This window comes from Tenrec ecaudatus, chromosome 14 (assembly GCF_050624435.1).
Source record: "Tenrec ecaudatus isolate mTenEca1 chromosome 14, mTenEca1.hap1, whole genome shotgun sequence".
Lineage (NCBI taxonomy): Eukaryota > Metazoa > Chordata > Mammalia > Afrosoricida > Tenrecidae > Tenrec > Tenrec ecaudatus.
In genome coordinates this window covers 49,843,628-49,856,668 of record NC_134543.1, presented here as the reverse complement: position 1 = coordinate 49,856,668, position 13,041 = coordinate 49,843,628, and the positions used below count along the sequence as shown (strand labels likewise).

At 44.6% G+C, this 13,041-nt stretch overlaps 1 protein-coding gene across 1 annotated transcript in view; it reads right to left on the bottom strand.

Annotated features, from left to right (window-relative positions):
* Positions 1-13,041, bottom strand: part of TBPL2 (TATA-box binding protein like 2) — a 29,194-nt gene continuing 16,153 nt past the window's right edge. Inside the window, exon 7 of the mRNA XM_075532199.1 lies at positions 1-107. Coding sequence (XP_075388314.1) covers positions 1-107 — 107 coding nt within the window. The remainder of the gene's footprint in view (positions 108-13,041) is intronic.

Sequence of the window (13,041 nt, the reverse complement as noted above, 5' to 3'; positions counted from 1 at the left end):
TCAAATCCTGTGAGATGCTGAATGAGAAACTGCAGCTTTCTTAAAGCCCTTAAGGATAGGATAGATGTTCTCAAATGCTTCATAGATCTCGGAGCGCTCTTTGGCACCTAAAAGAAGGATCCAAGGTTATATCACTTTCATTATCAAAACAATACTGCTCCGCTTCAGATTCAAGGGGGGAGGGAAAAGGAGAAAAAATACCAAGAAAGGTTCTTCATGCTACAATTTCACTGAGTCAGCTCCAGTTAGTTCTGTTGAACATGATATCCATTAGGCGTGTTAGACATGATATCCATTAGGCGTGTTAGACATGATATCCATTAGGCGTGTTAGAAATGCGCTGTGGCACTTATTCTAAGGTATAAACAAAAGAATTTGGTGGTTGTAGCCAGAGTCTAACAAAATGCATACACTATAGCCACAGGTGCTCGTTTTGAAATATGGACCGTTCCATCTATTGGCAAGACTGGGATCTCACACGGAGTTCATTAGCACTTAAACGGAATCCTTAACTGGGTACTTAAACTGAGACCAAAATGGTTGCAATCCATTCTGGCTCTATGGACCGTGTTTCCAATTTGGGTTTTCTTGGCTGTAAGCCTTACATTTTTGTTGTTAAATTTAGAGATGGGTGGGTACTTAGCTATCAACAAAGGGAACTTCTAATCCACTCACCTCTAGTTAACATCTTGATTCCCTAATATGGACTAAATAAACAAACAAAAAACCTGTCCTGGAGTCATTCTGAACTATAGTGACCTCAAAGAACAGAGCAGAACTGCCTTTGGGGGTTCTCAAGATTGTAAAGTTTTATGGGAGCACAGAACCTCATCTTTCTCCCTGGAGCAGCTAGTGAGCACAAACTTGTGGTTAGAAGCCCAACTCATAAGCTCAGAGGCCACCAGGACTCCTGGTACCTGATAGTATCATGGGCAGGAAGCAAAGAGAATATGGGGAGGAGGAACGTTTGGAAGGAAATATAGAAACTGTTCGCATGAAGAGAAATGGAAAATGACAAGTTGATAGACTTCTTGGGTAGCTGGAAAGCTGGAGCAGAAGGAAGTTTCCAGAGGGGCCAGAAACACCCCCACATCTCATCCATCATCAAATGGTTGTGAGTGGTTATCGGAGTTAGTTACAGGGGTTTTGTTGATGGTTGAGGAGTTACTACGTTCTGTCAGCTAGATTCCTGGTGGCTGAGCAGAATTGCCCCAGGATTTTCTTGGCCGTAATGCTTACAAAAGCAAAACAGGGCTTTTTGCTCTTAAGCTGCCGCTGGCTAAGTGGGTTCAGTCTGGAGTTTCAGTTACCAGTCTAGTGCTTGTCCCTGGCACCAACTGGGCTCCCTAGCTTTAGGACTTGTTCTATGCCGCTGAGCTGGTTCTGCCTCAGCAACCTTAGGTACAACAGAAAGAAACACTGTTGCCATTGTCAGGGTCATTATGTTTGAGCCCATTGTTCAGCCACTGTCAATCCATCTTGTGGAAAGTCCACCTCTCATTTTCACAGACTCTCTACCAAGCAAGATGTCCTTTCTGAGAACTGGTCTTTACTGATAACATTTCCAAAGAATGTGAGACAAAATCTCACCGCCCTTGCTTCTCAGGAGCATGCTGGCTGCACCTCCTCCAAGACTGATGATTTGTTGGTTCTTCTGCCAGTCTGTAGTGCTTTCTGTATGGTTTGCCAGTACCAATACTCAAATGCTTAATTCTTCAGTCTGCCGTATTCACTGTCCAGCTTTCCTGTGCCTATGAGGTGATCATCGAAACTCATGGAAGCAGCAGTCGCAACATCAAGAGAATTCATTGCATCAGACAAACAGTCTGCTAAGATATCCAAGGACATCTTCGTCCTCAGGCCCAAGCCATAGCATTTTCAATCACCTGGAATCAAAGATAGCAGCCTTCAGTCTGCACTGGGTTCGACACCCCTGAATCCTCAGACATCCTTGTTCTTCAGGAACCTCTTTAGTGATCTTGTGTGATCTGCCCAATGCAATAATGGTTTGCTCTCTTGACTGCTGCTTCCATGAGCATGGATTGTGGATCCACGCAAGACGAAACCCTTGACAATTTCTATCTTTTCCCCATTTAGCATGTTGTCTGGTGGTCCAGTTGTGAGGATTTTTTACTTTCTTTACGTTTGTTTTGCAAGCCATACTGAAAGCTGCAGCCTTTGCTGAGATGACTGAAAATACCCTGGCCTGGACCTGAGAACAGAGATGTCTTCGGATGTCTTTATGGACTATCTGTCAGATGCAATACGTTCGCTTGATTTTGTGACTGCTGCTGCTGTGTGTGTTGATTGTGGAGAAGGCAGACATTGAGGGTGGATCATTAACTTAGAAACAACTTTAAACATAAAAGGACCTCAGGAAAATCGTAAGGTGCAACTTTCTTATCCGATTGATGAAGAAATGGAAAGCCTAAGAAGAGAAGTTACCCAGAATCACACTGTAGCAGTTCGGAAAGAAAAACTCATTCCAGTGTTCTTTCCTTTACAACAAGTCAGCAGGTAAGCTTGGCCAGGATTTCTGACAAAGTGTCATCCTACTGAGAGGGTTTTGCCACTTTAGTCCCGTTCCTCACTGAAAATTGCCATTGAAACCCCATAAGCCCATTGCCATCGATTCGGACTCAACGATCCTGTAGGGCAGAAAAGAATTCCCCCATTGGGTTTCTAAGGCTAACTACTCACAGAAGCAGAAGGGCCACCTCTTTCTCTCTCAGAGTGTCTGGTGGGTTTGAACCAGGACCTTTTGGTTGGCAGGCAAACCCTGTAAACAGTTAAAAGTCCAAACCCCAATTAGCCTCTGATGAGGTGGCTCAGCCTTGCTGTGCCTTTTCTTTACCATCTCTTCTTCAGGCTACAGGGACTTACTGCAGTCTTGGGGGACAAAGGCCTTGCCAACTTCAGTGGCTGAGGTGGAAATTCTTGGGACCTGGCAAACCAGAACAAAGCCCTTTTCTTGGGGATCCAAGGCCAGCTGCCCTGCTAACAGGTTTGAAACCGTGGGCAAATGGTTTCACTTTTGAGTTTCAGGTGCATTACTTGTAAAAGAATGAAAACAACTCTTGCAGGTGGTCATCAGAGTTGAGTGAGCTCATGGTTTGTTAAGAAGTCTTCTGTAAACCATAGCACATTATAAACTATTTTTATTTTTATTGCAGGAGAATGCACTGCAGTATTAGGGATGTTGTGGCAGCTACTTCAAGTGCTGCAACACAAGCCAGCATCCCATACAGGCAAACCCTGACGTACAGAAGCACTCCATTCCCACACCAGTCTGCCTGAAGTTGGATCTGATGTAAGTCAAATACTGGATTTTTTTGTGTGTGCTTTTCACTATTAATGCCTTTTGAGATTCCTATCTTATAAATCCAGCCTTTATTATCCGTGGGGGGTGGGTAATATTGCATCTGAGAATGATCAGAGCAAATTATCTGCTACCCACGTTGTAAGCAGTACATATTACTGAGGGGAAGATCTATTTACATATATGGCCATAAGTTCATTTTACTTGCCCCCACAATCAATGCCCTTGAAGCAGCAGTCAAGAAATCCAAGGCTGTACTGCATTGGGCAAAGAGCAAGAATGTCCCTGTGAGGACCAAGGTGCACCTGACTCAAGCCATGGTGTTTTCTGTCGGCTCATCTTACTTGGACAATGACTAAGGAAGACCAAAGGATTGCGGTCTTTGAATTATAGAGTTGGTGAAGAATATTAAAAGTATCATGGACTGCCAGAAGATCAAATCTGTCTTGGGAAGACGTATAGCCAGAATGCTTCTTAGAAGTGAAGATGGCAAGATTTTGCCGCACGTACTTTGGACATGTTACCAGGAGGACAGCATGTTTGCTAAAGTAGCGGGACAGAGGGAGAGAGAAGACACTTTAGGAGCGCGATCGACACCAGGCCGAAACGATGAGCTCAATCAGCATGGTTGTGAGGATGGCACAGGACCAGCAGTCCTTCCTTCTGGGCTGCGATAGTTTATTGTGCCAGCCTGGCCGATAAACACAAGTAGGATTAACTGAAGGGCAGAGGGATAAATGGCTCGGTGAACCTCACCTTGGTTGTTCTGTGCCTCAGTTTAAAAGGGTACACTACCTGTGGGATGCCTAGCCTGTGGACTGTGTCGCTGTAAGTTGAGGTCCCTTTAAGCCCACACGATTTGAATGTTCATCTCTGGAGCTGGGGACTGGGAGTTGATGACAGTTAGAGACCTGCCTTGCTGTTTGCTGCCTGGGTATATATAGCCCAGCTCTCTCTACAGAAGGGAACTGGCAACTGGCGGCTCTCAAAACTTGAAGGACTGCTAGTGTCTCACTGCTTTATAATTTAACTGTTAATTTCTTGTATTATCTATCTGTATATAATTTAACGGTTCATTTCTTATATTATATATCTAGCTTTATAAATATATTTATAATTACTAGCAATCTGGTTTGTCTCTCTAGAGAACCCTGTCCAATACATTTTGGTACCAGGAGTGCTTCTAGAGAAATAAACTATAAATATGGATTTCTTAAATTGGTTTTCCAACCTATTTAGTCTTGACGGGGATACGTCTACTACCCGTACTAATCCATCGTGTGAAATAGCAAAGATAATACCTAAAGTAGCACCTAAAGTAGATGACGTGCTGGATAAAGGAGATGCTCTAGGCAATCGTATATTTGATATTTTCCAGGAGTTTTGTGATAATGACAAGTATAGGGAAGCTGGTTGGCTGGTCCTTCTTACAATGGAAAATGTGATTAAGGAGAGGGATGATCTCAGAGCCTCAAAAGCACACCTCATGTGCAGACTAACAGATTTGAAAACTTCCATCTGTGCTTACAAAGGAGAGCCTTCTCTCCTCTAGTAAAAGAGCTGACATTGCTGAGAACCAGGTCTAGAGTCTCATTATACGAGTGGCTGAATTACAACGGCAGCTGAATTGCAGATCTAGAGTAGTGTCTGAAACCAAAGTAAGGACATTAATTGGGAAAAGTTGGGACCCTGAAACATGGGATGGGAATATATGGGCTGATGATTCAGAAGAGGATATTGAGCCCTTAGAAGCACCTGAGCAGATTAGCCAAACTATTCAAGTTGATATGCCAGTTGGGGCTGCATCAGTAGCATTACCTGAGGAAGATGCCTCACAAGATATTGCTGAGAGCACCCAGGAAACACCCAGACCTTCATTCCTGAGGGGTCTGGGTCATGGGGTCACTCTGAGTCGGAACTGACTTGATGGCACCTAATATCAAGTTCCTAAGTGGTCCGTCCTAACTCGAAGATGCCTGAAGTTGGGGACTACCTGTGATTTGTTGATGTGTCTCCTGTTCCAGGCTGGCCTCCTACCAGCTGGGGAAGCATGCTGAATTTACTGTCATCTCCTTAGCCCTCAATAGTGCTCAGCACCCAGAGCACATCACACATCTGTCACCTGAGAGCGAGGTTTGGGAGCTCCCCTTTATCAGCCCAAATAGCTCCTTCCCATCCAAGTGGGTTTTCCCATTCTGTTCTTCCACAAAGTTACTGTAAATTCACTAATCATTTTCCCAACCGATGCCGTGCTTATCTGAACACATGCCAAGATCTTGGGCCTCAATTCTACACGTCTTCCTCTCGTCCGTCAAAATGATGATGCACATTTTGCAAGCATTAAGTCATGTTTTGATCACTCTTCTGCATTCTTTCCGTGTTAACCAAATTGAAAAACAAACTGGGTGGGGGGGGGGGAAGCACTCAGCCACCCCTCCCCCACCTCTACATTTTCCGATCTATACTAACTTGCTAGTGGTGAGGAATTGCTGTTAATGCCTGATAGGAGTTGCCTGGTATCTGAGGGACCCACTCCACCCTCTAATCAGCCGTGCCACATGCCTGTTGTGAATGCGGCTCTCCCCGACCTCCTCTGTAGGTCTCTGGCAGGGAGCCAACCGAGAGGAACTCGCAGAACCACCCACCCATCTTCTTAGTCCTTGCCGCTGGTGAGAAACAGGTAAACATGGCGTGTTTCAATAAAGTCGATTTTGATTTTATATCAGCCCCACCAGAAGACAACATCACAGCAAAACTTCAGCCCTCGTTGGCGTTGAAGACAAAGAACGCGGGCTTTCCTGGGGGTGGTCGTGGCTTCTAGCCATCATAGCCATCAGGGTGACTGCTTGCCAGGCACTGCTTTTGATTCCTCACAACACCCAGGAGGGAGTTTCCTGCCCGCCCGCCCTGTTAGCCCTCAGTGGAAACCAAGGTGGAGGATTTAAATGAATCCCCTAGGGCACAAAGTTCATGAAGTGATGAAGCCTGGGTCTAACTGGGCAATTGCTCCAGACTCCATCCTGCCAGCCCAGACCGTGCTGCCTTTCACCACTGACAGTGTCTGACATCGCTCCCTCAGCTGACAAGGTGGATGAGGTCATATGGGGGTTCTCAGAAAACCCAAGAGCTGAGGGACAGGGCAGGTGTGGTGAAGAGAGGGTCTGGTGCCAAATTGCCTTAATCAATACCCTCGCTGTGGCACATACTTAAAAAACATTGACTGTGGAATGTATTCCATGTTCTCAATGGCTGCGACCTTTCTGAAGATTGCCAGGCCTTTCTTCTTAGGTGCTGCAGAATGGCACTGCACAGACCACACTTTGGTTAGTATCCCCATTTTACAAGGAGCCCTTCTGACGTAGTGATTAGGAGTTGGAAGGTAGAACTGCAAGGTCAGCAGTTCAAAACCACCAGTACTCTAAGGAAGGGAGAAAGGTGGGACTTTATACTCCCGAAAGAGTTACACTCCACCCAAGGACAAGGGAACAAGTGATCCAAATCGGTGGTGAGGAGGGTGTGGGAGGCCTGGTAGGGCATGATCAAGGGTAATGTAACCAAGAGGAATTGCTGAAATCCTGGTGAGGACAGAGCATGATAGTGGGACAGGAGGAAAGTCAAGGGAAATAGAGGAAAGAGCTGGATGGCAAAGGGCATTTATAGAGGTCTAGATAAAGACATGTATATATGCAAATATATTTATATATGAGGATGGGGAAATAGATCTATGTGCATATATTTATGTTTAGTATTAAGGTAGCAGAAGGACATTGGGCCTCCACTCAAGTACTCCCTCAATGCAAGAATACTTTCTTCTATTAAATTGGCATTCTATGATGCTTACCTCCATGATATGATCGCTGAAGACAATGGGTACATAAGCAAATGTGGTGAAGAAAGTTGATGGTGTCCAGCTATCAAAAGATAGAGCTTCTGGGGTCTTAAAGGCTTGAAGGTAAACAAGTGGCCATCTAGCGCAGAAGCAACAAAGTTCACATGGAAGAAGCACACCAGCCTGTGTGATCACGAGGTGCCGAAGGAATCAGTTATCAGACATCAAAGAACAAAATATCATGTTATTGTGTGCTCACCTCCATGATACGATTGCTGAAGACAAATGGGTGTATAAGCAAATGTGGGGAAGAAAGCTGGTGGCGAAGAAAGCTGATGGTACCCGGCTATCAAAAGATATAGTGTCTGGGATCTTAAAGGCTTGAAGGTAAACAAGCGGCCATCTAGCACAGAAACAACAAAGCCCACATGGAAGCACACCAGCCTGTGCAATCACGAAGTGTTGAAGGGATCAGGTATCAGGCATCATCAGAACAAAAAAAATCTTACCATAGTGAATGAGGTGGGGAGTGTGGAGTGGAGACCCAAAGCCCATTTGTCGGCCACTAGAGATCCCCTTACAGAGGGATCTCGGGGAGACGAGCCAGACAGGGTATGATGTAGCAATGATGAAAAATACAACCTTCCTCTAGTTCCTAAATGCTTCCCACCCCCCTGGCTATCATGATCCCAAGTCTGGTTAGACCAGAGGATGGACACTGGTACAGATAGGAACCAGAAACACAGGGAATCCAGGATAGATGATCCCTTCAGGACCAGTGGTGTAAGTGGTGATACTGGGAATATAGAGGGAGGGTGGGTTGGAAAGGGGGATCCGATTACATGGATGTACATGTGACCTCCTCCCTGGGGGACGGACAACGGAAAAGTGGGTGAAGGGAGATGTTGGACAGTGTAAGTTATGACAGAGTAATAATTAATAAATTATCAAGGGTTCATGAGGGAGGGGGAGCGGGGGAATGAGGACCTGATACCAGGGGCTTAAGTGGAGAACAAATGTTTTGAGAATGATGAGGAAAATGAATGTACAAATGTGCTTGACACAATTGATATATATATGGATTGTGATAAGAGTTGTATGAGTCCCTAATAAAATGATTTTTTTAAAAGTTACTCTTGGAAGGTTAATAGGGACAGGTCTATGCTGTCCTGCAGGGTCGCTTTGAGTCGACAGCAACTCAATGGCCGTCATGGCCCTTGGCTAGGACAATGCCTGTTATTTGAGTGTCCAACATATTAACTAGTTATTATACCGGATCCTGACAGTGAAAACTGACATGGTCGCTGTTGACTGTATATTAATTTAGCAGAAGCTTGCAGTGGAAATAATAGTAGTGCAGTTTGCATAAAAGTATGGGTCCTAAATGTCACACCAGACGTGGGAAAGAACAATGGGCCTGGAAAACAGCATTGAGCATCAACCAAACCCTCTGCTGCCAAGTCCATTCTGACCCAGAGAGACCCGATCGGACGGTAAAACTGACCCTCAGGCCCTTCAAGGTTGTCATTTTTGTGGGCACTCTAGTGCACCAAACTGAGCCAGGTCCCACTGCTTTCTGCGTCAAGGACTGTGACAAAACAGGATAGCGAAGCCTCTGTGTCCTCAGCTCACTGAACTATTTTTAGAACATTCAGAAGTAGCCTTAGATTCCGCATCGGCTGCCTTGGCACCTCCCGGGAGTTGGGACCATTTTACAAGGGTTGAATGACCTACATGCCACTTGATACCAAGGTCTCTTGTTCTTAACTGTTCACATGGGTGTTCTACAGTGGTGCTCTAAAGAAGAGCTGGGATCTAGTGGTGGAGGGTTTTTGTTTTTAATTTCAGATTCAAAGTGTTTTTCTAAGTTCAGTACTTTTACATTTTTGAAGCAAAACTAATTCACCCTCTTGGATCCTTGCTTCCAAACCATCTTTGTCAAGATGGACTCGACCATAGGTTGCCAAATGTATTTGACCTCCTGCCCACTTTTCAGGGGAAAAAAAAGCACAGTGCCCTGTGCCCTTCTCCCTCCCCCCCACCCCCCAGCATGGAAAACCTTTTGAACTATAGTCCACAGTGAAGGATAAAGTGTAAGTATCTGCTTGTTCAGGCTGCCTGGGTCACTCAAGCACCCCAAGGTGCAGATCCCCACTCTGGGAAACACTAGGCTAAATGGGGAGAGAGTCTCTGATAATCCCGCTAGCACCCACGACCACCTCCAGCTTCAGTCCAAGAGGCAAGAAGCAAAGGAGACCTCAGGGGCTTTCCTGCAGGGTTCCACCTGAAATCGACCCTGGAGTCCTAATTACATGCAAAATGAGTCTAGGTACGTGAGATCAAGGAAAAGAATTCATCTATCTCCTAAGATGAAATGAAAGCAACCCAAACCAGGTAGTCATGTAGCATGAGGTCAAATGTAAAGACAATCCCATGCAAACAGGTAAAAGCGACCATTGGTGATAATTATTCAGGTCCGAGGTAAGACACGTATTCATGTTGGTTTCCTCAAATAAGCAGAAATTCAGGCTTCAGTAAGATCGTCTGTTATTTCTTCCACAAAGATGATGGTCCTTGGATGTAAGAATTACGGAATTTAACTTTGCTGATTCTGTGCTCCTTCATGTTACCAGTAAGTAGCATGCTGTGCGGTCTTCAGCATTTCATGTGAATGAGTGTTTCACATTTTCTTGTCACAAAGCAGTATTGGACACAACCACACTCTAAAACTCCCTTTACATCAGACCAAGGCTGTGGCCAGGGTGAGGGTGTTGCATCCCATCCTCATCCACTCACAGCACACTGGCTGATCACATCAATGAGATCACAACAGTAAGGGGTGGTGGGGTGGGTGCTGACTATATCATTATATAACTTCCAAAGACATCTCTATGTAACTACAACTGCTTTCTGGAAACAGGAGCAGAATTCGGTAGTTTCAGTAGAAATTTTATGGCCTAACCTTAACCTCACGGCCATCAAGTCAGTTCGACCCCGAGTAACTCTCTAGGTCAGGGTACAACTGCGCCTGTGGCTTTCTGAGATGGCAACTCTTTCAGAGCAGAAAACCTGGTCTTTCTCCCATCTTATTGCCCATAAGGAGCTATGGTTACTTAGTGGGGCCAACCTCGGGGTTAGCAGTTCAAAACCACCAGCAGTTCTGCGGGGGAAAGATGAGGCTTTCTACTCCCATCAAGAGTTCTCGTTCTCTCTCATCACTCACTGCCAGTGAATCACTGCTGACTCATAGCGACCCCCTGTGGGTTTCTGAGACTGTTTATGGGAGTAGGAATCCCAGTCTTTCATGGAGCTGCTGGTGGTTTCAAACTACCAGCCACACTTGAATTGCAGTCCAGTTCACAACCACTACACCACCAGGGCGCCCTCCATAACGAGTTACAGTCTCAGACACCTACGGGACATTGCGATCCTGACCTAAAGGTTTACTATGAGTCAGAATTGACTGGAAGGGAATGAGTTCGGTTTGACTTCGCATGGCCTACAAGACCCAAAGTATCTAGTATCTGGCCCATTAGAGATGAAATCAGCCCTCATAAAGTTTGCAACAGTAAGTCAAACTGTCTATGTTACCATAGAAAAAGGCAAGGTGTATAGGTGAATATGGAGTGCCTGCATGATGCACACAGTTAATGTGCTTGACTACGAAGCAAGGGTTGAACCCATTTAGATGCCTCAGAGGAAAGGACAGTGAGATGTAGTCAATTAATATGGCCCTTCAGGCATAATCCCTGTGATGTGATTTTCACCCTCTATGCTTGTAGTTATAACCCCACTTTGGAGGGATTTCTCTGCTTTGCACATGGACAGGATTAAAGTGGGGTGTATCCTGAGTCTTCCTTTTACTCAAGGAAGTGTGTAACTCGAGTTACTGCTTTCCTCTGGGGCATGGTCTGCTTCAGGGTCTCTTCTGGCACCCATTTTAATATCTTCTTTCTTTTCTGTGTTCTTAATGACCTTTTGGTTTCTTCGTGTATAATTTTCAGAAGAGACTCTGAAACTTGCTTTTTCTCATAGAGCAGCTAAAGCAAATGGAAGAAAGGGTGAAGTCAAAGAGCTAAACAGAAATTTTCAAAGGGCACATGGAGAAGACCAAGTGAAGTATTGTAATGAAATGTGCAAACACCTGGAGTTAGAAAAACAAAATGGAAGTACACACTTGGCACAGTTCAAGCTGGAAAAAAATGAAGAAAAAATGAAAACCTTATGCTTAAATATAGAAAGATTCTATAGGCAAATTATTGAATGATGCAGGAAGCATCCAAAGAAAATGGCAGGAATACAAAGCATCACTGTATCAATTAGAACTGGGACACAATCAACCATTTCAAGAGGCTGAGTATGATTGAGAACCAATGGTCCCAAAGGAAGAAATCCAAGCAGCATTAGCCCCAAACAAGACTCCAGTAATTGATGGAATTTCAATTGAAATGTTTCAGCACACTGACGAAGTATTGGACGCATTCATTCATCTATGCCAAGGAATTTGAGAAACAGTTATCTAGCTAATTGACTGAACGAAATCCATATTTATATAAATTCCAAAGAAAGGTGACCCAAAATAATGCAGAAATTAATTTAAAATATCATTACTATCATATACAAGTAAAGTTTTGCAAAGATCATTCAACAGTTGCAGCGGTACATCAACAGACCTTCACGCTGGATTCAGATGTGGACAAGGAACAAGGAACAAAGGGTATCTATCTATCCTTGCTGGTGTCAGCTGGATCTTGGATGAAAGCAAAGAATACTAGGAAGATGTTTACTGTATTTTATGTACTATGATGCAAAGACAGTCAACTGTGGATCAAAACACGAGGTGCTGAAGGGACCAGTTATCAGGCATCAAAGAACAAAAAATCATATCATTGTGTGCTCACCTCCCTAGTATGATCACTGAAGACAAATGGGTGCATAAGGAAATGTGAAGAAAACTGATGGTGCCCAGCCATCAAAACATGTAGTGTCTTAAAGGCTTGAAGATAAACAAGCGGCCATCTAGCTCAGAAGCAACAAAGCCCACATGGAAGCACACCAGCCAGTGTGATCACGAGGTGTCGAAGGGATCAGGTATCAGGCATCATCAGAACAAAAAATCATATTGTGAATGAGGGGGAGTGCGGAGTGGAGACCCAAAGCCCATCTCTAGGCAATTGGATATCCTGTTACAGAAGGGTCATGGGAAGGAGATGAACCAGTCAGGGTGCAATGTAGCAACAATGAAACATACAACTTTATTCTAGTTCCTGAATGCTTCCTCCCCATCATTATCATGATCCCAATTCTACCTTACAAATCTGCTAGACCAGAGGATGTACACTGGTAGAAACAGGAACTGGAAACACAGGGAATCTAGGTCAGATGATCCCTTCAGGACCAGGGGTGATGGTGGCGATGCCAGGAGGCTAGAGGGAGGGTGGAGTTGGGAGGGGAAACTGATTATAAGGATCTACATATAACCTCCTCCCTGGGGGACAGACAACGGAAAAGTGGGTAAAGGGAGATATTGGACAGTATAAGTTATGACAGAGTTATAATTAATAAATTATCAAGGGTTCGTGAGGGAGGGGGAGTGGGGGGAGGGGTAAATGAGGAGATGATGCCAGGGGCTTATGTGGAGAGCAAATGTTTTGAGAATGATGAGGGCAATGAATGTACAAATGTGCTTTACACAATTGATGAATGTATGGATTGTGATGAGTTGTATGTGCCCCTAGTAAAATGATTTAAAAAACCAAAAAACTATAGACTTGAGAGAATGCAAATTCTAGAGCACGTGGTATTTTCTATCAGCTCATATGCATGTGAAAGCTCAACACTGAATAAGGAAGGCAGAGAAGACTTGCTGTGTTTGAATACAGTGTTGGTGAGG